At 37.4% G+C, this 27,752-nt stretch overlaps 1 protein-coding gene across 1 annotated transcript; it reads right to left on the bottom strand.

The window, feature by feature from the left end:
- Positions 1-5: 5 nt before the first annotated feature.
- Positions 6-27,752, bottom strand: PON2 (paraoxonase 2). The gene is made up of 9 exons (XM_012757094.2): positions 27,598-27,752; positions 19,042-19,112; positions 12,675-12,730; positions 7,407-7,572; positions 6,750-6,876; positions 4,774-4,974; positions 2,146-2,227; positions 1,265-1,393; positions 6-636 (listed from the first exon to the last, which is right to left on the bottom strand). The coding sequence occupies exons 1-9, from the start codon at positions 27,669-27,671 to the stop codon at positions 478-480; spliced, it is 1,065 nt and encodes a 354-aa protein (XP_012612548.1). The 5' UTR covers positions 27,672-27,752; the 3' UTR covers positions 6-477.

Raw genomic sequence — 27,752 nt, 5'->3', positions numbered from 1 at the left:
AAAACTTGGATTTTGGTTAGTCTTTAATATAATTTGAACTTCTTAATAGTAAACAAAGATGTAAGTACAAAACATCAAAGCATGTTATCTATCAGTAGTTCTTAATGGTCATGTTGTCACAAGGTTGGAACTGAGGTCACTCATATTTTAAAGAAATATAATTCACCCTATTTCAGTGGAATCTATGTTCCAGCAGTTGAAAGGCAAAAGTGAGGCTTATTTTGTGCAAAGTGTATTCACTTTACTGCAAAGTAGCTATCTTCTCTCTCCCTTGCTTGACATTTTAAAAAACTGTTCATTTTCCTTTTATGCTAAAAGTGCTATGAGAACTGAAGGGGCGTTTCCTAATTGAAATAAAATTAACTATTCATGCTACACACTTCTGGGTCAACGTTGCTGGTTAAATTCCCTCAGAATTAGCAATTCATAGAAAATCAATTAAGAGAAGTCATCACACTCTCAGACGCACAACACAATTTAGAGTTCACAGTACAAGGCTCTGTGGTATAAAGTGCCTATCAGCAGCTTCCCGTCATGTACTGAGGCCACAGAACTCCCCTGGAGAACAGATCCATTGTTGGCATAAACTGTAGTCACTGTAGGCTCCTCAGATAGAATGTTCTGGATGCGAAGAACCTATTCAGAAGACACAAAGTATTAATATAAAACCACCATGCACTCCTGTCACTCAGTCACCAGTAGGCCTTGTCTTCCACAATGACATGCTGATTAGGAGGACATGCTGTTGAAAACAGCAGTTACTAATCTTTTTAATGTTTAAATTAAAGTACTTTCTCAAACCTTCAAAGAAAGTACTTTCTTAAACCATCTAGTTACTCCATACCAACACAGGATTTAGTGTTATTATAGCAATTCAGCATTAATAGAAATACTTTTATAGTACTGTGCCCACTTTCCCACTACTTCAACATGAACAAAAATCATGTCATGGGGTGAGCTGACAATAAACCAGATATTTTAAAAATTGCCAGTATACCACCCAAGAAGGGCATGTCTTTATAAAAAATGCTTTTTAACTAGTTTCCACCATAATTGAACACATCAAAAGATTACCTTTCCTAAAGGATTTGAACAATGTAACATTCTGCCAATTATTGGCTTAAAGCAATTACGAAACCACTACATAAGTTTATTGTATTATTAGTTTAAGAGGACTAAACAAATCATCCCTGTGACAGTTTATTGTATTATTAGTTCAAAAGGACTTGAATAATTAAGGTTGAAAAACTAAAAATATAAAAACCTCTGACAAGGGAGGATTGTTCGGGTCATACACGAAGAGCTTCTGACCGTTGGGATGACAGCCTACCCAGATGTCCCCCGAGGAAGGATCAATAGACAAATTATCCACCAGTGTATCCAACTTGAGTACCTTCCAAATGAGAAAATGTCAATAACTAAATGGACACGCGAAGCTTGATTAAATAATTTAGAGCTAACCTTTCCTGCCTCTATGCATGTGGGAAAATTATACATACCTCCCTGCTTCCACCTCTAACACTAATATTGCTTAAAATAAATTTAATAAACTCATTTGGAGCCACTTTTCATCTTCCCTGATATTAAGAAAGATAGAGTAATAATCAATCTCTCTAAAAATCTCTCTAAAAAATGAACTCCTTCTCTCTTAAAAGATGCACAAGGATGAGTTAGCTCAAGGAACTCAATCAGAGCAAGATAGGAAATTCTTAATCAACCTAAAATATGTGTTGTCGAGCAGGAAGAAAATAATAATGGTGTGGAACCCAATTTCTACCTTCATTTATTATTGAAAGGACTGACAACGTGCATAAATCTGCATTTGAGAATTCAGCTATTAGTCTTTTCAATTGTGGGAATTCTTATTGGAATTCATTGGTTGCTATCAATACTTCATGGAATGGGCCCTAAATCTGATGCAGATATCACTGTCAACCTGCTGCAGCATGTAATCACGGTGGGTCATTGTGATCACTGGGAACAGGAGCTTTCTCCAGTTGTAGAGAGGTAATATTGAAAACCCAGAATAACTACACTAGAATCTATGTTGTTCAGAGTGCGGTATGGTTATGATACAGTATAACTATGTAATTGCAAAGTATAAAAGATTAATGTCTATATATATTTAAAAAAGAAATATTTTACCTTCAAATGAGTTAAATTCATATTGGGGTGTTTTTCCAAAACATGAATTTCATGAGCCAATGTGTCAGCGACATAGATATACCTTTGCAGAAAGGACACACTGGTTAGAGCTCCATTCCAATATTAAGCTTCATTAATACAGTATGAAAGAATAGGTCTTAATAACCTGCCAAGAAGTTAATCAATGACAGGCCCTCAAGGAATGCTTGATAAAGGTCAATTTTTATTTAAAAAGTAAGCTTTCAAAATCAATTCAGTGGTGCTATAACAATCATGGAATTATTAAATTATTTTTCAAAAGGCTTGTAATGAAAAAGTAATATAGGACATCATTTCAAATATAAAGTCCATGATATCTGCCATTGAAATGACAATACAACAAATGTTTGGCTACATAAGCTTTTCATTGCACATGTAACTTGATAATTCTAAGTTTTGTTTACCTATTGAACTATATGATATAGAACACATTTTATTAAAATATTTACTAATACTTATTAAACAAAATATGTATTAGTACATGGAGAATTTTAAGGGTAAGAGATAAGTATCTATTCAGAATACTCTATGTCTAAGGAGGGTGGATTAATGGACTACTTTAAGGTGATTTTACTCATCAAATTGACTATTCCATGGTAACTGTTCTATTGAGCAATTATCATGTGTAAAAAGCCATGAACTTGGTGTTGGGCAGATATAAACATGAAGAAGACACAACTTCTCTCCTCAAAAGTTTATAATGTGTTGGGATGGTCAGACTGGCTTGTACACATTCAACACCCAATACAGCATGATTGGTACCATGAGGAAAAGGTGAGGTCTCGAGACTGGAGAAGTATCTAACTTCTGGGTACACAGAAAGGCTCACCATGGAGGCAGCATCTGCAGGGTCCATGGAAGTAGAGATTAGATTCAAGGATGTGAGGATGAAGCACCTTTCAAGACAGAAGAAAACACTCAAGCAAGACACAGGAGCAAGAATGAGGGAGGAATATTTGCAAAATCAGGAGTTCTTTGTCTAAAGCATAGAAAATAGGGAAACAGTAGAACAGGGAAGTTGGAGCTGGTTTATCAAATAGAGTCCAATTCCTTAGCCTGACTTGATTTGATAAGCAATCAGATTCCAATGAGTTATTAGAATAACAAAGTGGCATAATAACAAATGGTCAGTTCTGGTCAGCAATGACTGAGCGCTTATGAGAAGTTGAAGAGGAGGAAGACGGCTCCCTGCTGGGGAGCCCTTAAAAGCTAATTTGGCAAGAGTGTAAAAAATGGAAGTGGGAAGAAAACAAACTAGAGAAAGTCTCCTACTCTAGCCAGAGAGGATGAGAACCTAAGCCAGGCACATCTCAGTGGAAAAGGGGGGTCCGTGGGGAAAGAAGGTACAGGTAGAATGAACGACTTGCTCCCAGGTTGAATGGGAATGGTCAACGAGAAAGAGTTAAAGCTGAATCCCTCTTTTCATCATCATTATTATTTTTTTAGCTTGAGTGACTAGAAAGTTTGACTCTCATAATGGAAATATGAGAGTTGAGGAGAAAAACAGATTTGACTGGAGAGGTTCGATCAGGTTAGTCAGAGATGATTTAAATGAAATGATTCTACATTCATTTTCTGTAATCAACAAGAAAGGAGGAGAAACTGCATCACGAAAGTAAGGACAGTTAGTTGTCAAGGGATGCCAAATTTATTTTATGTTACATTTGTAGTAGTTTAAATTGTTCAGTGTGCTAAGGCAGAAGAGAAAGCTAATATATAATTTAATACCTTTTCTTAGACGTTGTGGTTATGCATATAAAAACAGTGAGATAATTTTGGAGGACAATTAGCCAATATCTATTGAAGTTAACATGTAAAAGATTCTGTTTGAGAAGACACTGTTTGAGCAAGCAGTTCTAATTCTACAGATTTGTTCTACAGAAACACTTGCAATAGATGTGCAAAGGGGCTCATAATATCATTTAGCCAGTGCCCTTGCTGGGATTTGAACCCAAGTCCATATGAGTCCAAAATTTGCAAGTTTAACTATTATGCTGTGATGCTCTCTTAGGGAGTTTTTCTTTAAAAACTACTTGGATAAGTTTCAATGATAAATGAGAAGTATAAATTTGGGTTTTTTTGTTTTGTTTTTTTTTTGGCAGGGGAAAGAAGTGGTCTTTGGAGTAAAACAAAGATGTGTTCCTAAAATGGTTTTTATACAGAAAAAAATATAACCATAAATAGAGGATTGGTTAAATTAGTTCAGGAATTATTCCTTGTAATAGAATAATATGTAGCCAATAAAAACACTGATATATTCATTTAAAAGGAAATACCTACCTGATGCTTTAATATGTATGCATAAATATGAACATACCTTAAAATTTACATTTATAAAATTAAATTTGATAATTATATACCAAAAGTTATATATTATATATAAATACATATAGTAGATATATAGCATATAAATACATCTTCAAAATATATATAATTATAGTATATATATATAAGAAATATAATATAATATACAGAAAATGTCAAGAAAACTATTTTCACATTGAAAAGAAAAAAAAAAAAGCAAAGTAAAGAATTTGGCCAGCACTATGACCAAGGAAAGATTATATGATGTTCTGTAAGGGGTCGTACTTATTATCAGGTGAAATGTGGATCCCGTTTGCTGAATCAAATCCCTCTGCTACCACTTTAACTTCATTTGGACTGTAGTAAACAACGTTTGACCAGTGTAAGTTCAAGTATGTTTCCAAATACTTTAAGAAAGGATCAGAGAAGTAGTGGTCATTGGTGGCATAGAAATGAGCTGGTCCAACAGCCGTGATGTCATTCACACTGAAAGAGAAAAATAACAGGTGAGAGCAAATAAAAAGCCTTGTTAGTTTCCATATGAAAGATTAAGTATCCATAAGGTTTACTTAACATGTGCTTTAAACCTTTGGTAAGAGGTATTCCAGGAAGAGATGAGTTGAAATCACATGACTATAGTTACATGCAATATACTGTAATACCATTTGACAGAGAACAATCTTGTATGGTACCAGGTAATCTGAAGACAGGTCATTTAGCAATTATGGCTGATGAATAGGAAAGAAGAGAGAAATTGGTGCCATCAAGGCATTTTTTTTTTGACAGCAAGAAATGGAGGGTTTAACAATTATACGTAAGGACAGAGCTGTCCACAGTATAGAAGAGGAGAGAGGCTGATTGGCTGGAGAGATGCTTAGGCCATCAATAACATTTACCTAGCTTCCATTTACTCAGTTGCTGGATCTCCCTGAGTTCCCTTGCTTAGTTATTAGTCAAACTAAGGTTGACTGTTCAATTTCTACCTGCCTTACAAAGCCGACATGCCGAGAATGAACAGGCACTCAATAAACACTTGCAGAGAGATGGATGATGAAATTGCCAAAGCACAATGCTTCAAGTGAGAGATTTATATGCTAAAAACAATTACATTTTTAAAACCAGTTGGGCAAGGGTGTTATTAAATTTAAATTCCAATTATCCTATGCAAAAATTTCTGAAAGACCTGCTTTATTCTTTGTTAAATGAAAAATAGAGAACTACAGGGAAGGTGGTTCTCCTTTTTCTGAAAAGATCTCCATAATGCAGAGGCTGCCTGAATGATATTTATGCTCCTATTTTTTATGAAATGCATTTGGAAGGAATGATTGGAAGTTACATGCTTATATCCTAGAATAGGGAAGCAGAAATTAAAAATATTCATCAAATTTAAACTAAAAGCAGTAGGCTAATGCAAGCTGGGCTGGGAAAGTACACATGATTCTCTTTTGTCACATTATCAATTAGTATGTTCTTGAAATAGTAGTGACCCACTTCCAACTTGAATGTCTCTAATTCTGTGGGGCCACTGGCCCCCAGTCACCACCAACCCTGTGAAAGCATTTTGCCTAAAGTCCCATACAAAGCACACAAACCACATATAAAACAGGCTACTCTTCTTATTTGGGTAATGAGTCATCTAAGATAAAGGGTGACAGCAGGAAAAAATGATAAGTAGGGTTTGTTATCTACTCTCAAGATGGGCCTGGAGAGTATCACCCTATAGTCAGGCATTTCATCATTTCTCAACAGAGTCCTCATACGGCACTGATTATTATAATGAGTAACATCAACTTTCATATGCTACACGCTCCCTGATTTACAAGGGAAATTTTATATCTATATATAAATATATATATTACATAGTATATATGTTAGCTCATATATATATTTTTATATTACCCATGGTGGGTGGTCCTCTCACTTTTTTGTAAGAGTTAATATATGTGTATTATGTTTATTAAATAATATATGTATTTCTATTAATGTATATTATACATATGTATTAGCTTATACTTATATATACATATATTAGCTTATATAATTATATATACATATATTAGCTTATAAATTTATATATATTAGCTTATATATATTTATACATATATACATATATTGACTTATATATTTATACATATATATACACACACACATATATATTCATATATACTAGCGTTCATAAAAAGTGAGAGGACCACCCACCACCTGGGGAATATTTGAAAATGCTAGAGATAAATTAGAGAATGAATAAAATGAAAAAGTACCTTGGAAGAAGCTCATGTCTGATTGTTTTCAGATGCAACAGAGAATTTTCTTCTTCTTCAAATTTAAAAATTTCCACTGTATTCTTGAATTCCGGGTGGTTTACAACAAAGAGATAAACTGTGTCATCTAAAGAATTGAAAGAACACAGTTAATTTACAAGACATAACCACAGGACCTCTGGGCAGACACTGACATTTAAATACCACGGGCAAGGAAAGGTTGAATGTATAAGCTGGTAGAAGACCTAACAGATCATTCTTCTTCCCCGACTTTCCCATCACTGTCTGTCTCATGTTATTTCTGATCACTGGTCCCCTGACCTTTAAGAAAGTGTTTCCTGAACCATATACAGAATTCATACATAATCTGTTTATAGTTTAATTCTGAAATACAGCTCATTTTAAATACAATGCTCATAGGTATATGAAAAGGTTATGAAATCTAAACATTCTTTCAGGTGTTAACTATTAGAAATTTCAAAACGTAGCATAGCTTATTGCTAGCTGAAGAAGCAAATGAACTTGTCTGTATGAAGAGCACAGAAATAATTCATGAGATAATTGTTCTCTTCCTATAAATCTGATCCAAGTCTATCTTCTACAGTCATTTCTGAACCATTATATGTTTCTAAACATTGGTAGCTCATTGGCTCTTACCATTGTCTATGAAAGTGCTGATGCCATGCGGATTAAATGAAGCCAAATTGAACCCACGGCTGATTCTTAATTCCAGTGCCCTCGGTTTTTCTTCTTTTAGATCCATCATTAGTATTCCCCCAGGCTTATCTGGTGCAAAGCTGTGGAGTCCTGGAAATTTTAGACCCTTTCCAAAGCAGTGAAAAAAGTTAGATTAAAAGACTTATGTATTTTTATGGACTTCAGTGGGAACTATACATGAATGATAAATAGAGACCGTGGTTAAAGGTGGTGGCATAAAGCTACACGCACGCACGCACACGCACACACACACACACACACACACACACACACACACACACACACACCAGATAATAGAAAAAATATTCATCAGGAGCTGAAAAGCTTAAAGCTGAAGAATAGCTGATTTTGTTAAGGCAGAAGATCAGGGTTTATTCTCTTCAGAGGGTAACAAGAAGGTTGGTGGGCCAGGAGATTCCGGGCAGGGTTGAGTATGAAGACAAGTGACCATTTACAGCCTGACTGTGTAACTCTGAAGCCCTGAGCCTGCACGCTGCTTCCACAATGCCAGAAGTGTTGGTCAGTGGCCACAGTCAGGACTCCCCTCCTGGCCTCACACCTCATCTTCAATCCATCAGCAAATCCTGTTGACTTCACCTTGAAAATATATCCCTTTGTGAGGATGTCAACAGTCTCACCACTTGGTCCATGGCTTCCCTGGTCCAAATCCCACCATGACGATGGCAATTGCCTCCTAACTGGCCTTCTGCCTCTGTCTTTAACTCCCTACTGTCCACTCATATCTCAGCATCCAGATGACATCAGACCATGTGACACCTCTGATGACAACTCCCAATGGCTTCTCATCACCCTCCCAATTAAAAGCAAAAAGTCTTCTAGTGAACCTAAAGACCGTGTGTGATCAGCCCTTCTCCTCCATCCCATTGAGACACCTGTCTCTCTGCCTTCATCTCCTAGGATGCTCTTCCTCCTTGATGTTCTTCAACAAACCAAGCACACTTCGCCTCAGGGCTTTTATACACTGTTCACTCTGCCCGAGAATGCCTTCCCCCCAGTCATCTAGAGCTCCTTTCCTCCTCCATTTCTTCATTTCTGTGCCAAATGTCACCACCTCCATGAGCCCATCCCTGACCAAAATATCCCCTTGCCCTGGCACATCCTGTTCTCCTTACCCTGGTTTACTTTTCTCCCTTGCTTTTATTGCCATTTGACATACACACATATTCATGCCTACGTCAATACCGCGTATTTAGGGAGTGAAGTGGGCAGAAACAGAAAGGCTAATGAGGAGATCACCGTTGTTCCTGGAGCACAGCTGTGCAGCTCCCAGGCCTTTCTGCTGCTCTTCTTTCTGCCTGTGAGGCTCTTCCCCCCACATCTGCAAGACTCATGGCTCCCCTTCCATCTAATCTCTGGGTAAACGTCACTTATCAGAGAGACCTCATCTGCACCCTGCCTAAACTGGCAGCATGATGCCATCCTCACCACAGCTGTCATGCTCCACTGCCCCACCTTACTCTATGTTTTGTTAAATCACTGTCACCATCTGACACGTATTCACAAGCTCCATTAAAACACAGGCTGGGAGTCTGTCTTGTTTGTGCACTGCTAGATCCCAATTCCTGGGACAGTGCCTGGCATATATCCATCCTTTCCCCACTGATTCCAAATGTCACCTGTGTCATGTACTAGATCCCCATTTACACACTGGTCTATGGGGGGACTTTCTGTTTTGTTCTTCTGATCTCTCATGCTCATTTCTGTGCCAGTATACCACTTTTTAAATTATTGCAGCTTTATATATAAGATATAGATATATGAGATATATATATATATATATATGGGAGATTAAATTGTTGTTCTGAATGGAATATTATTATTATTACATTTTTTTTCTTGTACATGGGGAAGTCATTTTATATGTTTATTCTGAATTCAAACATTTCACTGAAGTCTCTCCTCTTAGTTCTCATAGTTGAATCTCTTGGCTTGTTTGAAAAACAGGTAATCACATTATCTAAAAAGAATGGCAACTTTGTCCTTTATTTCCCTATCTTACATTTCTTTTTCCCATTTTCTTGAGTTATTAAGAACTCTAGTAGATTACTGACAGTTGTGGTGTTGGGCATTTTCTTCCTGATCTAAACATCAATGGGAATTCAGCTAATGTTTCACCATTAAGAATGATGTTGGCGGTAGGTTTCTGGGAATTTTCCTTCTCTTTCTAATTTGCTTGGAGCTTTTAATCAGGAATGAGTATTGAATTTTGCTAAATGCTTTTTCAGCATTCACTGAGATGATCTTAGTCTTTTCTCTTTTAAATCAGTTAAGTAATAAATTATCTACCCATCTATAAAATGCTGATTCATCCTTACATTCTTAAAATTCTTCTTGTTGATAACAAATTTTACTTGTACTACTTTATTCAGTTTACTAATATAATGCAGTCATACTTTATGCAAATTTAAGGACACAATAAAAAAACTAAGTCTTACTTTATGCACAAAATTTGACATAATGGGAAATCCCTCCAATTTAAAAAAAAAAAATCTATTTACAATTACACAATTTCATGGCTGGCAGGCCCAGTAAGTAGAACAAAATGAAATTATGCTCTTGCTACATGGCACTGCTACTTCAGTTGTTAATAATCTCTATTTTTTATCAGTGTCCTAAAACAATAGCATGGTTTATATGCACAGAAAGCTCTATCAGATGGTGATCACTATTCATGGTTATTTTAACACTCCTTATTATGTAATCTTTTTTTTTCGTCTTTTTAAAAATTTATTTTTAACCGTAGTAAAATATACAAACATAAAATTCACCATCTTCACCATTTTTAAGTGAACAGTTCAAAATAGAGTTAAGTTCATATTATTGTTTAAATTTTTAAATATTTTATTCTGTGTCATCCAATCCCTCATCAAGTGTGATGTTAGTTTTGAGGTTATCCTCAAACCCATCCCACTGTGGAATAGAATGGGTTAGATGAGCCAAAATGCTAGGAAGAATAAACAACCCCCATGATGTACTGGCCTATGCACTCTGGGAAATGTTAGAGACAATGCCAGAGTAAGTGAAAAGTGCAAAACAGCAGTAAAGTGGGAAAGTTTCTAAATTTGCAAAAGAAAAAAAAAAAGGTCAAATAACCAAGGAAGGATAATTGGAAAAAGCAGAAAAAATGCTACCGATATGGTAGATCTTTCTGACTGTAACATGCCCCTGAGCTAAAATGATGTAGATTTATGTGCTTAGAGACCTCATCCCTCCTACTTCAGATTCGTTTCTGTGGGGGTTGTGAGGAAATCTTGATATAGATGAATTTTAGGTCACACAGATCTCCAAGAACACATGCTTGCAAAAAACAAACAAACAAAAGATTTGTTTGCAAATGTGTTTGCTTTCTACGTTATTCAGAATTTTCCCATCTCTATAAATGAATGATTTCAACCAGTAGTTCCCGTGTTTTTTCCTAAACCTACAGAAGCATGTGCTTCTAAACAAACCCAGATTCCTGCTATAAATATCACTTTATTCATTCTGTGTAGGCAATCACATGAAACTTTTCTCTTAAAACCTTAGTTTTTTAACATTAAATATAAGTATCAGTGTTTCTGCTTAAAACCCATAGTATTTCTTTTTTTCCCTCAATGGTAATAACCTATTGCTCACAGTTCTTCATATAAAAACAATCAGAAACCTGATGAGTGTGCTGACCTCATTCTCTTCCAAGCTGAGTTCTCTCACCTTTCTGGTAAGTCTAACAACTATTTTATTAGTGTGGTGACTCTCTTCTTAAAGTTTCTCCAAGTTTTTTCACATCCCTCCTGAGGCTCAGAGCTTGAAAATAATGGATGTTGAAAGGGAATAGAATAATTACAGGCAGAGTTTAGAGTTGGATACTTGTTCCTCAAGAAAAACTGGACTGAGCGATACAAGTGAATCTACCATTTGATCCAGCAATCCCATTGCTGGGCATCTACCCAAATGATCCAATGACACTCTACAAAAAAGACACCTGCACTCGAATGTTTATAGCAGTACAATTCATAATTGCAAGGCTGTGGAAACAGCCCAAGTGCCCATCAATCCAAGAATGAATTAATAAAATGTGGTATATGTATGCCATAGAGTACTATTCAGCTCTAAGAAACAACGGTGATATAGCACATCTTATATTTTCCTGGTTAGAGCTGGAACCCATACTACTAAGTGAAGTATCCCAAGAATGGAGAAACAAGCACCAGATATATTCTCCAGCAAACTGGTATTAACTGAGCAGCACCTAAGTGGTCACATAGGTGCTACAGTAATAGGGTATTGGGCAGGTGGGAGTGGGGAGGGGGGCAGGTATATACATACATAATGAGTGAGATGTGCACCATCTGGGGGATGGTCATGATGGAGACTCAGACTTGTGGGGGGAAATGGGCATTTATTGAAACCTTAAAATCTGTACCCCCATAATATGCTGAAATAAAAATAAATAAAATTATAAAAAAAAAAAAAAAAGAAAAACGGGACCGATGAGGTCACAAGGACTCTAAACCGCCGCCTAAGCCAGAGAGGCAGGTGGTCAGAACCTCCTCATCTGCCCCCTTATCTGGATAGCCAATCAGAGTGGCTAGTGTATCGAGCCAGCATCACACAGCAGATCACCTTTAAAATGTTTCTATTGTATGCCCAGAAAGGATATTACTTTTTCTACCGTAAGAATTAAGGCGAAGTGAAAGGTATAAATAAACTCAGTTGATGACTTTCCACTTAAGACAGGCTATTCAGGGGGCAAAAGAAAAAGAGAAAAAGCATCAGCCTTGGTTAGGAAAAGGTGGTATATTGTTTGAAAATAAATAATAATGGCAAAAATATTTTCTTAAAATTAAACATCTATTTGAAAGAAAGGTAGATGCTGCATTTAAAATAGTATAATGGTAGTATTGGATATTGATAATAACACCTCAAATATTCTTTTTAATGACATACTTTTAAAACACAGACTGAAAGGGAATATTTCATGGCAATGCAGTGGAGAAATAAACAGCAACATATCAACTGGCAAAGAGCCTTCATCTCTACATTTAGAAAGGCTTGAGGAAAAGTTTTCCAAGATCCTCCTTGACCTATGTTTTTTCAGAACATATTTTGGAAAATGAGGACTGTTAAAGCCAAGTCACTGTTCCGCAGGCCTAATTAAATGCCCTTATACCTCCTCTACTGAATTTGGGGAAGGAGGGAGACACTCACCACACTAAAGAAAGCCAGACCATTGGGAAGTATGTCAATATCTCCAGCGCCAGCTTCTGTAAGTTCAAGGAATAGATAAATGTCATGTTCAAATCCTGTTATTTGTTAGATAGAGCATAACTGGGAGTTTGTTTACTTTATCGGAGTGTCTGTATCTTTAGGGATGGTTCCAATTTTTTTTCCAAGGAACCATTCTTTTTAATAAATGTCAGTTTAAACCCCTTCCTGAAGTGAACTTCTGACTTTAAATGTTAGATATTTTATGTTTACTCAAATCAAAGTCAAGTTATCACCACATCTCCAGCTACAACACAGAAAAAGTTGACATCTGTATACTCTTATGATAAACATCCAGATGTCTGTATAAAAGTAATTGACATCAGGGGAATATACTTTCAGCAGGAAGGGCTCATAGTCATTTAACCATGCAAATATCCTTGTCCTCTTCTCTGCTCATTCAATCTGAAGCAAACAGACATTTCTCTCATTAACGGAGCTAAAACACCTGGGATTACGTATTCCGTCTTTAAAAAACAGTGCCTACTTTTTCTTATAAGCAATGAATGCTTTCCATTTAATCTTTAAATTTAGGCTTTAAATTACAGAAAAAAAACTAGCCAAAGAAAATTAATGAAAAATGACCACACACCTAAGCCAAGTTGAAGCTTCTAACTCCCATCTGTGAGGCAAGCTACAATTACTATTGATTGTTTATTGATTGAATGCAGTACACTCTACACAGCACAGCAAATAATTAGATATAAGACCTTCCCAGTGGTCTCACTGTATAAATTCCGCAGACAGATAATAGACCCAAACACAAGAAAAGAGGAATAAAAATGGCTTAGATTAAGCCAAATCATGACACATTCTTTGAGTTCACAAAATCCAATCTTCTCCTTTTAGACCTCTCCAAAGGATTTCTCTAAGATTATTTCTAGGTTGTCAAAACCAAACAGCGTCTATCTATCCAACCATTTTGGTTTTGATTCATGAGTTTACGTTTAGCCAGTTGCCTCCAGTTTTGCTTGCTCTATCATAGTGAAAAAAGCAAAACAAAATAAAAATGCCAAGAACTTCACTTGGTAAAGATGACCCATCTGCCTATTCCTCAGGAAAAAGATATACATAAATAAGCTTAAGCATGGTATAGTGGCAGGGTTCTCAACCTAGACTCTGTGGATCTGTAAAGAGCCACAAATGGGCTTCCAAGAATATACGAACCTTCTGAAATTCTATGCAATGCACAGTGTCTCATGTATGTATAGATGAGAACTTTTATGTGAAAAGGGACCTTGACTTTCAGCAGATTCAAAAAAGGGTATACAATTCTCCCCAAAAAGGTTAAGAACCACTAGACTTTATTCCCACAGTGGTTCTCCAATGGGAATAAGCAGAAATCAGGGGAACTCTAAACTACACATACATGCATACACAATATAGACATGCACATGCACACATACACATGGAATTCTAGTTGAAGTTTTGTTTTTTGCACCCATTTAGTAGAAGTTCAATGAATTAAGACTTGTTTTTCCTGAAAAAATTATTTAAGAAAATTTAATTACAATGTATACATGCTTACACACATGGGGAAAAAAAGGATATATAGAAAAAATTAATAATGATTCTAATAATAATAGTGGTAGGATTATAAGTGATTTTCATTTTCTTTATACTTTGTTTAAAATTTTCTACAAATAATATTGTTTTAATAATCAGGAAAAGAACAATCTTTTAAAAAGATACTTTTATTTCAACCACATTGTAACTGTTTAATTCCATTGCCTAATTCCGATGGAAAAAAAATGAGTCTTACCCCTGGCCTTCTTTGGAATATTTTCTAGAACTATTCCCCAGTCTCCATTTCTACCACTACCGAAATAGGCTTTTATCATCTCATATCGCCTCTTTGGTGTGATTATTGCAAGATCAGTCAATGCTGGAGAAACTTTTCTACTCTAATTCAATAACAACAACAATAATAGCTACTAACATACATTAAGTATTTACCAAATACCAGGCTTTTTGTAAATATCTTGTATAAAAATATCACATGATTTCATAATACTGAGAGGCGATATTTTTATCCCTTACTTTATAGTTGAGAATATGGAGCCTTTGAAAGGTTAAACAAAGTGCTCGAGGTCACAAACCAAGAAGCTGGGACTCAAATCCTTTGGTCTAACTTGAAAGCACACAGAAGATACTCAAGCTAGCATTTAATGAATTTCCTCTGTCAGAACCATCCCCTGGGTCCTCTCTCTAAAGACATTTCACTTTGTAAATTCAATTCCATATGTTGGCTTTTCCTCTAAAAGTTTTGCTTCCATGTTTCTCACCAAATCTTTACCAATCCATATCCTGCACTATTCTTTAAAACCTCTTTCAAGACCCTTTCTTTAGAAAATCTTCTAGCTTAGCAGATCTCATTTTGATCCCTTCTTATTACTTGGTCAGTTACCTGTGTCAGAGGTGGCCAGGTGTTCACTAGTTCCACATTGTCCTTCCCTTTTACCAACAGGCACGTGGCCACATAGCTACAGACATTTCCCACCCTTTCTTGCTGATAGATGTGGTCATGCATCTAAGTCTGGGTAAATAAGATGTGAAAATACAAGATGTATGCAACTACTGAGTAAAATAAAATACAGATAATATCCATGTAAATTTTCTTTCTACACTTTCCTGCTGGGAAATGGCAACAATCAGAGTTCTAGTGTTGGACAAAGACTGAAGCAATAAGTTGAAGATAATTGTATTGCTTCATTAATCTTCATCCCTGAGTGACCACACACAGCACAGTCATCTAATCACCCTAGGCCACTAGCTTACATTAGGACTGATATATAAGAGAAAAATAAAAATAAACTGATCTCCTCTCTAAGCTGCTATAACTTTGTAACAGCAAATCAGCCTTTACCATACCCAACAGAGCATCCAATATGTAATGCAGCACATTATTTTCCACTTTTTTGGTTCACTAGTCAGGTATATTAATCACCCTGCCCAAAGATACTATATTGGGAAGAGAATTTGCAAAAGTTACTTTACCTGAGCCTCAGGTCCTTTATCTCTTAATAAAAAAAAAATGTATCTATATCTTACATTGGTTTTTTCGGTTTTGTTTTGTTTTCCTTTTTCACCCCATAGTTAGATTGTAAAGTACTTGATTACAAGGGCTACAGATTTTATTGCTTTTTATTTTTTCAATCTCCCAAGCAGCAGTTATTGTAAAAGTCTTAGCTGCCAAATGCGTAAAACTGTTAGTTAACTCAAGAGAGACAGTCCATTCAAAATTTTGCTTTAGTCCAGACTCTGAAGGCCAGACATTTTGAAAATATGATTTTTCAAACATTTAAGCCTCACATAAAGCTAATTAGCTTTTTTTTTTTTTAATTTCAAAATATTAAGGGCGTACAAATGTTTTTGTTTACATGGATGCCTCGCATAATGCTTAAGTCAGGGCTTTTAGTGTGTGTCTGTCACCAGAACAGTGTTCATCATACCCAATAGGTAAGTTTTTAGCCCTCACTCTCCTCGTATCCTTGCCCCTGCTTGGTTTCCAATGTCCTTTACAACTCTTTGTGCCTATAACTAGCTCTTGTCATTATAATTTTTATTATGTATATGTTGATATTATGCCAACTCTTGGGTATGTAAAAGCTTAGTTTCTGTCTGTAAAATAGACTGGGAAGGAATAAAAAAATGGAATAAATAGTGCACTTACTTTCGCTATTCACTATTCTGTGTGCCCCACAGAAGGCACAAATCCTATATGATATGTAGCCAATAACTATGATTTATTAAAACAGAAAGGTATGATATGATATCATATGTATAAAGCACCTAAGATTTGCAAATAGTTCATTTCCATTGATGATGAATGTAGCATTGCAGCATGTATGTGTAAGCGTGTGTGGGTGTGTACATGTGTTGGTGGGTGTAGAGGGAAAAGGGGAAGGGGTCTCCCCTCTTGGATGGATTAGGTGGCCTCAAGTGCACAGCTAAGATTATTTTCAAAATAGAAAATAAAATATGGTCCTCTCTACCACTGCTGCCTACAACAAGAAGTTGCTTTTGCCTATATGGGAATGTATGTCCAGCACACTGCTATTCCTTATAATCAAAGACCATTGAATAAGCAACTGTTGTTAGAAATACAGAACCACAAGTTATTATTAACCATTATGCATCACTATCATAGCATTCAACAAATGTTCATATGGTGTGTGCTAACCACGGGGCAAAAAACAAAAAAGAAACAGGAAAAAAAAGCACAATTCTAATTAGATCTAAAAATGTATCCCAAATGTGCTTCTAATCACTCATCCTCTCCGCTCTGCTGCCTTTTGAAGTGCCTCAGAGGCATTAAACACTTCACAAGAGGGGCCATAGGTGACATATTTCCTCATTCTTTCCAATTCCAGACAGCAGTTCGCACACATCACAACATAAAGGTCACAAACACAGACAGATGCCTGTTCAGAATACAAATGTTGCTGGGCTTGTTTTTCTCTGAGGAGCGCTCCATCCCGGTGAGTCGTAACAGGGATACACTTGGCAGTTTGTCCTGTAATGTGTCTGGTTGTGCCCTCTCGCCTACTCTGAGACTTGAATTCACAGAAGGTGGGCTTCCCGGGGCTAAGGGCTGTTTAATAATGTGACAATTATTAACTCAATAGCAAAAGTAACCTAAGAGATCACTGACCCCACCTCCCAACCTTGTCCAACATCCCTTACAGATGCCATCTGGTATGTGCTCAGTGACCAGTTCTCAGGGGGCTCTTCTCTATTGCAGCCAGAAGGCAGGATGAAGTTGCTGAGTTACTCGGGACTCCAGAACAACTTTCGTTCTAGAACCATCTGTATGATCCAGCACAGATCTAGTCAATCTGCTACTTGACAGTGAGTTTACATTCTCCTGCTAATTGTTTGGGCAACTAAAAGAGAGAGGAGAAACCCCAGCAGAGTTAACCGTTCTAGGTGAGAGGAGATAAGAGTAGGAAAATACAACAGTAACAAGGAGAAAAAGAGAAAACACATTGGTAACAGATCTCTCAAGAATGAGAGGCAAGCAACAGATTTGTACAAAAACTTTGAGAGCAGAAAAGGTTGCTCTACCAACTGATGGTTTGTTTTTGCTAAAAGAGTGCTGTGAATCCTGTCTAGAGTGAATGTGGCTACAACTAGGAAGTGTTGAGTCTATCAGTGTTGCCAACTCGAGGGCAATTTAGTAATGACTATCAAAATTTTAAACATATATCCTAACTGAATAACAATCCCAGTGTTAAAGATGTACTCTACAGATATAAAAATGCAAGAGCAATGATTTTCACTGATTCATTTGTAGTAACAAACAAACTGCAACAACCCAAATGTGCACTAAAAGGGGACTGGTTAAATAAATCATGGAAAGGGAAAATATTAAAAAGAATGAGGTAAATGTACATATGCTAATGGAATGAAGCAAGTTGTGGAATATTTATACTAAGATGCCATTTATGGGGAGGAAAAGGCATGTATGCATATGCATATATTTGTTTGCATTTGTGCTGAAATTATCACAGACAAAAAAAGAAACTTTATCTTTGGAGTTATTTCTGTGGGAGGTAGGAGAGTTTGCTGAGAGATTTTTATTTTCTATTTTATATCTTTCTATATTGTTTGAACATACACTGTTTATATGAACTTTGCACAGAAAAATACTGTGCAGTTGTTAAAAAAAGATCTCTGTGTACTAACATAAGTTTCTAAAACATAGTATTAAATGCAAAAAGCTGGTTCTGAAATATTATGTATAATTTTACCACACTTATGTTTTTAAAAATTGTATATATGAGATTATTTATAAGTAGACAGAAAAAGTATGAAAGGACATTCAAAATTTGTTTAACAATGTTACTTATTAGGAGAGGAGCAGGATACTTCCGTATAACCTGGAATTTAATTTCTTAAAGACAAAATAAAATATTAAATTGTCTCTCCCACCTCTAGAGAAAAATGTTGCTATAAAGGACTAGAAGAGACACAGTGATAATCTAGTCACTTCCACACTGTGGCTCTCAGAGTAAGATTGTAAACAAACGGTCCAAGATTTTTTAAAGTATAAAAACCTTCCATCTAATTACAAACTCATCGTTACAGGTGAAAAATACAAAGGCCAACTTTGCCTAAGGTCACATTGCAAGTTTGTGGCAGAATCAGAACTAGAAACTAGGTGTTTTGACTTCTAACGCTTTTCGTTTCTAACAATACCATGAACGGTCTCTAAGAAAAGCCAGTATTTTTATTGTTCACGGATAATTCAACAACAGTTGGTGGTCAAACAATGTAATGTGTTCAACAAACATTTTCACATACATACCAATTCCTTTAATCAGGTGGCAGTTTGGAACGTCTGCAAATTCTACTTCTCTGGAGGCTTTAAGTCGATTTCTGTTAAAAACAAAACAAAAACCTATTTGTTTATGTAGTCCCTGCTTTGCTTCAGAATAGGTTTAAAGAGGCTTATAGCAATACATAAAACACAGCGTAAATCTAAAGCAGATGAAAGAGAAGATAGAAAAACAAGGGTAGGAACATAAAACAGCACCAGAAATGAAGTTAAAACAAAAATGCATATCACAAAGTTCTATAAAGTGGTGTGGGTTGTGGGAGAAGCTAATAACTCAACAAATAAAACCTGTAATGCAGGCCGGGCGCTGTGGCTCACGCCTGTAATCCTAGCTCTTGGGAGGCCGAGGCGGGCGGATTGCTCAAGGTCAGGAGTTCAAAACCAGCCTGAGCAAGAGCGAGACCCCGTCTCTACTATAAATAGAAAGAAATTAATTGGCCAACTGATATATATATATAAAAAATTAGCCGGGCATGGTGGCGCATGCCTGTAGTCCCAGCTACTCGGGAGGCTGAGGCAGAAGGATCACTCAAGCCCAGGAGTTTGAGGTTGCTGTGAGCTAGGCTGACGCCACGGCACTCACTCTAGCCTGGACAACAAAGTGAGACTCTGTCGCAAAAAAAAAAAAATAAAAAAAAAAATAAAAAAAAAAAAAACCTGTAATGCAAGTTTCTATGCAAATATAAACACAGCACCAGGTTACATTTCTCACTGCTCTGGTGTTGAGAGAGTTCCAGATGCACAACCCAAAACCCTGTCTTCCTTCTGAAGAGCCAAACAATTAAAAAAAAAAAAAAAAAAAGACCATAAGCCTCAGTCCCTGAAAGGGGGCTGAGAGAAGATGGCACTTTTCGGTGCCTGGCACTCAGAAGACACACACAAATAGTTACTAAGAAATGAAAAGAGAAGGCCCCATCCCCATGACAATATTTAGTAGATTGGGAAAGTTGTAGAGGATCAACTTCTTTTGCAACTACTTTAGCAAAACTATAATACTTGCTATTATTGTTTTAAGAAAACTAAAAAAAAAGAAGAAATAATGAGAGAATGTGAACTGTCATAGGGTAGGTATTTTTTTCCCATCCTTTCCCCCTACGGGCTATATCACTGTTCAGGCCAATTCATATGGGATCTATTGTTTTGAAGGCCCCATACTATTGGCTTTACCTGTCCTCTTCCATTTTCTCACCTTCTGTGTTCTCTAGAGCTATAAATAATAACAATAGGGCTTGCAGAGAACTTTTATATTTTTCAAAGTGGTTCCTACATACCACACATTAAAGAGAGAAAATAGCAATTTGGCTCGTGTCCCTCTCCTGTGTTATAAACCTGACAGCTTCTGGCGTCTAGACACTGAGGAAGGCTTCTAGAATGTGGGGAAGGCTACTGATTTCTCAGCAAAATGGAATAAAAACTGTGCCTACATAACCCAGAACTCCTGATAGGTTGTGCCAACTATATATTTTGGCAATTCGTGTAAAGTCTCTGATTAAAGTGTTAATCAGTATGTATTTGAAATCGCATAACTCAAGTAGTATCAAATTTCTTGGAACAATATAGCAGAAAAGCAAAAACCATAAACACATCAATAAGAAATAAATATATAAATGTAATAAAATGAGCCTGAGCAACATAGCAAGACCCGGTCTCTATAAAAAATAAATAAATAAAATAGAAAAATTAGCTGGGCGTGGTGGTGCACACCTGTACTCACAGGTACTCAGGAGGCTAAAGCAGGAGGATTGCTTGAGCCCAGGGGTTTGAGGCTGCAGTGAGCTGAGATCATGCCACTGCACTCTACCCTGGACAACAGAATGAGATCCTGTCTGAAAAAAATTTTTTAAAAAGTCATTAAAAAAGTTTTTTAATGAAATAAAAAATAAGGTACATTAAATACATAAAATAATAAAATTATAAAAATAAAGCAACAAAAAATACAAGAAATCTCATTCCTACATTTCCCAGGAGCAATTTAAAAGGGCAAAAAAAGTTTACATGGCTTACTATGGTAGGAGAATAAAGATGAGGAAGATGATGCTGATGATAATAATGGGTGGTGAAAGGAAATAAATAATCAAAATAGATATAATTTATCATGGTTCTAAGTGATTTAGCTCAATGAATTCATTTAATTCTTTTAAAAACCCTATGAATAAGGTACCATTATCCCTATTTTAAAGATGAGGAAACTGATTTGGAGAGACAAAGCGATTTTCCCCTTAGCAAGGAAGTGCTGGAACTAAGTACTACCCAAAGGCAGCTTTTACTTTCATTCACTCTGTACTCCTCTCAGAAAGGCGTCACAACCCTTGGCAGGTCAGTTAATCTCTATAAGGCCTCAGTCTTCTTTATGGATAAAATGGATAAAGATGAACCTAGAAGACCTCCCAAATTCTACCAATGTTATATGACTCCAGAAACAGATATAGATACAAAGCAGTAGGTCACAGTTGCAGTTTCTACAAGAAGTTTCTGTATCATGCATTGGTTTGGGTATCGATTTTATACAATCTATTTTATTATGCCTATTTGACTATACAAAAATAGGGCTAATGATGATTACCGTCTATCTTATTCAAAGATAAATTACATGGATTAACTGGAATCTGCTCAAAGCAACACATGCAATGTGTTTGAAAAGTTTAATGTGGAGTATTTGTTTCATTTATGCAAACTTAGGTTTGCATAAATGATTAATGATTGCATTTTGCTAAATAGGGCAATCTTCACTAACTAGCTTAGATGGACAATATCGCCTTTGAGATATGCAGACTACCTGCTATTAAAACTGAAGAATTACATAAGCGCTGTGCATGACTTCTACTTATTCAAGTAATTTTTTCTCGGCTTTCCTTTAGGATAAAAGAAAAAGAGGAATTTTGCTTCAATCCTTTGTGGCCCATCAAGACTTCCAAATTCCCTCAGTGGAAAACTGCTAGACTTTTGCCCTGGCAGAACTATCAGTTCACTGCTCATTAGCAGACTTCTATATTCCAGGCAGCAGGTTATCCATAACCCTGAGGTTATGGATAATCCTAATTACCCTGATTTGATTAACTCACATTGTATGCCTGCATCAAAACATCACACGTACCCTATAAAGATATACAACTATTATGTACTCATAATAACTAAAAATATTTAATAAAAAATAATAAAATAAAAACATAATGCTGAGAAGGAATCAGGCTTTACCCAACTGCCAGAGGATTTATGGCACAAAAGTCTGAGAGAACTTGTTGGAGCATCACTGTTACTATGAATAACTTTTACTGGCTAACTACGTGTCTGGCATTGTTCTAAGCACTTCCTGTGGGCCCCATTCTCACCCCTTTCTGCCTTGCTCCTCCCATTGCAGAGGTGGGGGCAAGGCAAATATTTCCTTTCCCAGCTTCCTTTGCATTGAGGTGTAATCACATGACCCAGGTTCTGGGGAAAGATATTTTTGTTCCTGACAGAAAGGGCAGACACATGAAGAGAGCTAGCTGGCATCACTGATTCTCTCTTCTTCATGATTTGAACACATGCAGTACATGAAACTTCAGCAGCCATTCTGCATCCTTGATAAGAATGAGGCTGTAAAATCAATAGTGAAGGATCAAAGAATGAAAATAGAGGCAGAATCCAGTTCCTTGATAAGGTTGCTGATTCAATGAGCAAGTTCTTGACTGGCTCACCTACAGAGTTTTTGTCATCTGAGAAATAGAAGTCCCTATTTAAATAAACTACCATTAATTTGACATACGTTACTTGCAGCTGAAAGCATTCCTAACTGATAACAGATTTTAAAACTTTGAGAAATTGACAAGAGAAAGCTACACCAACCTTTTTGGATTAGCAGATCAATTAGCCTAAAAGTATTGATGCAAAAAGATTGTCAAATAAATGGTATAAATACAAATAAGTGATGATATGAGAGGAAGAAAATCACTTTACTTTTGCTACAGCCTATAGTTAGAATGAACAATATTTGATAGCACAACAAAGTAACTACAGTCAACAGTAAGTTAGAGCATTCTTTAAAAATAACTACAAGAGTAGAACTGGAACATTCCTAACACAAAGAAATGTTAAATCCTTCAGGTTATGGATACCCTAATTACCCTGATTTGATTAATTCACATTGTATGGCTGCATCAAAACATCACATGTACCCTATAAAGATATACAACTATTATGTACCCATAATAACTAAAAATATTTAATAAAAAATAAAATAAAAACATAATGCTGAGAAGGAATCAGGCTTTACCCAACTGCCAGAGGATTTATGGCACAAAAGTCTGAGAGAACTTGTTGGAGCATCACTGTTACTATGAATAACTTTTACTGGCTAACTACATGTCTGGCATTGTTCTAAGCACTTCCTGTCGCCCCCAACCCCTAGGCTGGTTTGCAGAGCTCTGCCAGCCCCACCCCACCGCTGTCCTGTCCGTGAAAACTGTCTTCCAGGAAACTTAGGAAGGGGCAGGGGCGCACACAGCAGGAGGTGAGCAATAGACAGAGCGAGAGAAGCTTCACTGCTTCCCATTTCGTATCACTGCCTGAGTTCTGTCCTCCCCACCAAAGCCCCCCCATCTGTGAAAAAAACCATCTTCCATGAAACTGATCCCTGGTGCCAAAAAGGTTGGGGACTGCTGCTTTACATGAATGAACTCATTTATTTCTCATAGTCCCTCTATGGAACAGGCAGTCCCAAATAACTAGTACAAGATCTCAGGTAAAAAGTGGAGCTAATAGTGAATTCTGGCCACAAAACATGAACTCTTAACCAACAGTCATTAGCATGAAATCAATCTCAATTTCTTTCATTCAGGAAACAGCAGTAACCATCCAGAGTGGAGCGAGGCAGGGGGCTGTCAGCTACTACTATCCGCTACTTGAGTAGCAGTAACAGTGCACCATGCAATAGTGCCAGTATGTCCTGAGCAAAGGAGGAGCACAGTGTTACTATCAGGAGTTACTCTGTGCCGTATCTCACTGCCTTCAAGTTTATGAACAACTGATGGGGCTTTATCTTCTATGTGCAGACTTACATACAAATATGGGGGTTATCTTTTATATACAGACATGTAAAAGCCCTTTGGAATTCACCCCTTAGGCCCCTGCAATGCTTGCACTCAGTAACTAAGAATTTGTGTTTAGGCATGAAAACCTGGGGAAAATTTGCTCCACCTGCAGAGAAGCAAGGGTATTTGGAATCAGAAGACCTGGCTGACAGCGCAGGCTCAGCATTAATTAATTACCTGCTGACCTAATTACTTAACCTCTCAAACCTCAATATTTACATGTATAATACAGAAAGGAAGATATAAATGAAGACTGAATGAAAGCATAAAAGTAAAAGGGCTTTCTTTCCAAATGTCAGTTAATGTGCATTTTGGTTTAATATAAAGAACTTTTTACACTTTGGGCACAGTGATCAGCATGCAGTAGTCACATAATACGTGGTAAGGAAGATGGTGGCAAAAAAAAAAAAAAAAAGACTGCACCTCCAGAAGTGTTCTGAGACAGACTGTCTAGCTACTTGTTGGAGCTGTTATAACAGGTGTGGCATCAAGCAGAAAATGAAGATGCCTTTGGGGATTCTGCTCTTAGGTCTCCGATGCACTCGGGTCTCACGATTCATCCAAGGCTGTGTTCCTTTCAACAGGGAACAAATGGCCTGGGAACGTTTGTGTATTTCTATTTTCTCTTTCATTGCTCAACTAGGGAGGGGCAGAAAGGTGGTTGTGGAATACCATCCTCTTCTGGGAACCTTAGACACGATTCAGAAGGAAAAAGACAATTTTGATGACATTTATCCATCTGGGACACACTTACACTAAAAAATATCCATTGTTTGCCTGAAAATCAAGTTGAAATTTAAGAGGGCATCTTGGGGGAGAGAAATAATTTGATTGCCAAAGTGCCATCTCTAAAAAATGAATAATTAAATAGTAGGCATCGAATTAAAGCAGAAATCTAACATAAAGCCTCTGTCCTTTCACCTTCCTCTGAAAAGTTGGGAACATGCTGCTTTTGAAATAGACTCGAAGGGTCTGAAAGGAAAGTTATACATTTGAGTACTCTACGAATTCTGTAAACGGAAGATACTCGTATTCTTCAATCATATGGTCACCAGATAAAATACAGGGTGCCCAGTTAAATTTTAAATTCAGATAAACAATGAATGCTATTTTAGTATAATTATTTTTCACTTTCCATACGTACACCAAAAGTATAGTATAAGTATTCCATGCTTATATAAAAAATGACTCATTGTCTATCTGAAATTCAAACTTAACTGGGCAGCCTGCATTTTTATTTGCTAAATCTAGCTACCCACCACCTACCCCAACATTCTCACTTCAACCTGTTTGGGGCTTCAATTATCCAGTAAAGTACTACCTTATAAAGTCACTGCCCATCAGAGTTTATCACAGTCAAGTCTTTGTAAAGAAAAGTTGCATCAAACTGTAAGTTAACTACTGGTTGTATTCTATGTCACTAAGTCTTATTTACTTTTTCTTAGGTTTGTAACATTTACCATTCAAAGGGACTTAAATATAAAATCTTATGATTAGTAAGAAGAGGAAAAAATTAATTGTTAATTAAGAAAACTTCAACTTGTGGAAACACCAGTGGTTTAAACATTAGTAACAACTTAGTGAACTTGTGAATTTTGGTGGTCTTGCCTTTGAACTGAGGGCTTGATAGATCATACAAAATCATCCAACTCATTAATGTTCTACACAGCAGGATAGGCATTTCCATAATATGAAAATTAAGTCATTGTCTATTTCCTACCCATAAGTGTTCTTTCCTCAACTGTACCCCCACCACCATCACCACACTGTTTCTCCTTGCATTGCTTTATGGGCAGATGAGGCTATAGGTATGGGACAGGGGAGTTGTCACACAAACTCTGGTCTCACCTTTAACTTCCCTCTCATCCCTGGAGTTCCAGAGTTTGGGTCCCTGTTATCCTCTCCAAACTATTGGGTTATCTTAACTAGTTTCCCCCCATCTACTCTCTATTTTTAATAGTTCTCAATCCTGATCGCACATTATAATTATTAGAAAAAGTTTTAAAAATAAAAAATACCAATGCCTGGGCCCCCCAGACCAAATGAATCAGGATCGCTGGGGGTGCCACCAGACACTGGCCCTGCAAGGTATCCTAATGTACAGAGAACCATGACTCTACTTATGTCCCGTCCTTCCAGGTTCATCTCTGTAAAGAAGAACCAGTTATATAAGGTTCTGGTTGAAAAAAACAAAACAAAAAACCAGCAATATGTTGCTTTGGGGTAAGTATTAGGCCTATCCAAATAGGGTCCAATTTTTCAATCTATATGTATCAGCCTCAAAACCTATCCTTCCTCCAACCCAACTGCTCTCATCCCTTGACTTTATGTTTCCTGCAAATTGGTCCATTTGCGGGACTCCAAACTCCCCCACGTTAGCCCCTTTGCAGAGGTGGCTCTTGCTCTACCTGGGATGGCTCCTTCATCTCCACATGCTGCCTCTCACCACCCCCGTCCAGGCCAGTATCAAACGTCTTGTCCTCCCTCTAGAACTTCACTTTCAGGGGATGTAATCTTTCCTCTTGAAGCCTATAGGGGTTCCTTTGTACCTGTCCTTAGGACACCCTAATTCATACATGCACTGTTATTTTACTTCTCCCCACCCCTATCATAAACTCCATGAGGATCTTCTTACAAAAGCCTAAGAGAGAGCACATCACACATAGTAGGTGCTCAATATTTCTGAACTCTTTTTCATGAGGCTTGTAAAACTTGAGTTGGTAATGTAGCAACTATGATGTCTACCCACCAGCGATTTCTCATTTTAACTAACATGTGAGACGGAGTACTGCTGTACTGTTTGGTATTCTGGCTTCAGGGTTCCCTGGCGAACAAATAAATAAGGAAGTGATGTAAGAACAGAAGCTGAATATTTCAATTGTCTTTGATCTACAGCGCCAAGATGAGAAAAGCCGAAGAGTTTTTCTAACTCTGCAGGAAGGATGGGAAGGAAGAGAAGAACTTTATTAAAGGGGAGGGAGAGGCGAAGGGCTGGTTTGGCCAACAAAGAGAAGCAGCACCAATGAGCTGAAATAAATCTTTATAATTAAAGTTTCAATGCATGAGTAATTGTCTTGTTGTCGAGCTAAAGCGGTCGGTTGGCCCCTTGAGTAATTAACTGCAAAGCACTCGCTTGTCCACTTGCTTGTCAACCTAGGCAGAAGAGAACTTTGTAAGCAGCAGAGTTGTCTTTACAACTTTTTTGCTGCTTACAAACTTTCAAGAAAGTGTCGCGAGTCACTGCCAACGCTGCTGGGTTTTGCTAGAAGCTGAGGGCGGAGCTGATGGGGTTTCAAGTAGCTGGGGAACAGAGAGCAATCGAAAGTCCTTCATCCCCGGCCAGGGTCCCGGCCCCTAACCCCCGCCCCCCACGAAGCCCTCCCCGGCCTGCGCCCCCTCCCGCAGCCCGCGGCCACCCCCGCCGCGGACGGGCGAGCAGGCGCGGAGCCCCACCTACCTGAGCGCCAGGAACCTCTCGCCCAGGAGCGCCAGCGCTATCCCCAGCACGCTCAGACCCACCAGCCGCCCCATGGCGCGGAGCCGGGCGCCCCTCGCTCGGCCTGGCCGGCTGCGCCGTGGGCGGGGCCGGTTTCCCGGCGGCGCGGCCGCGCC

The sequence above is a fragment of the Microcebus murinus genome, chromosome 9, assembly GCF_040939455.1.
Source record: "Microcebus murinus isolate Inina chromosome 9, M.murinus_Inina_mat1.0, whole genome shotgun sequence".
Taxonomy (NCBI): Eukaryota; Metazoa; Chordata; class Mammalia; order Primates; family Cheirogaleidae; genus Microcebus; species Microcebus murinus.
The sequence above is the reverse complement of the archived record's forward strand: the minus strand, read 5'-3'. Positions and strand labels throughout refer to the sequence as shown.

What these genes read in the sequence shown, in the direction of transcription:
- PON2 (XM_012757094.2), bottom strand. Translation starts at nt 27,671, where the DNA reads ATGGGGCGGCTGGTGGGTCTGAGCGTGCTGGGGATAGCGCTGGCGCTC. An exon ending in CCACCTGATTAAAGGAATTG is followed by an intron (nt 12,731 to 19,041) that starts GTATGTATGTGA and finishes TTGAACTTACAG; the next exon opens with AAGCTGGCGCTGGAGATATT. An exon ending in GTCTGGCTTTCTTTAGTGTG is followed by an intron (nt 7,573 to 12,674) that starts GTGAGTGTCTCC and finishes TGCTTTGGAAAG; the next exon opens with GGTCTAAAATTTCCAGGACT.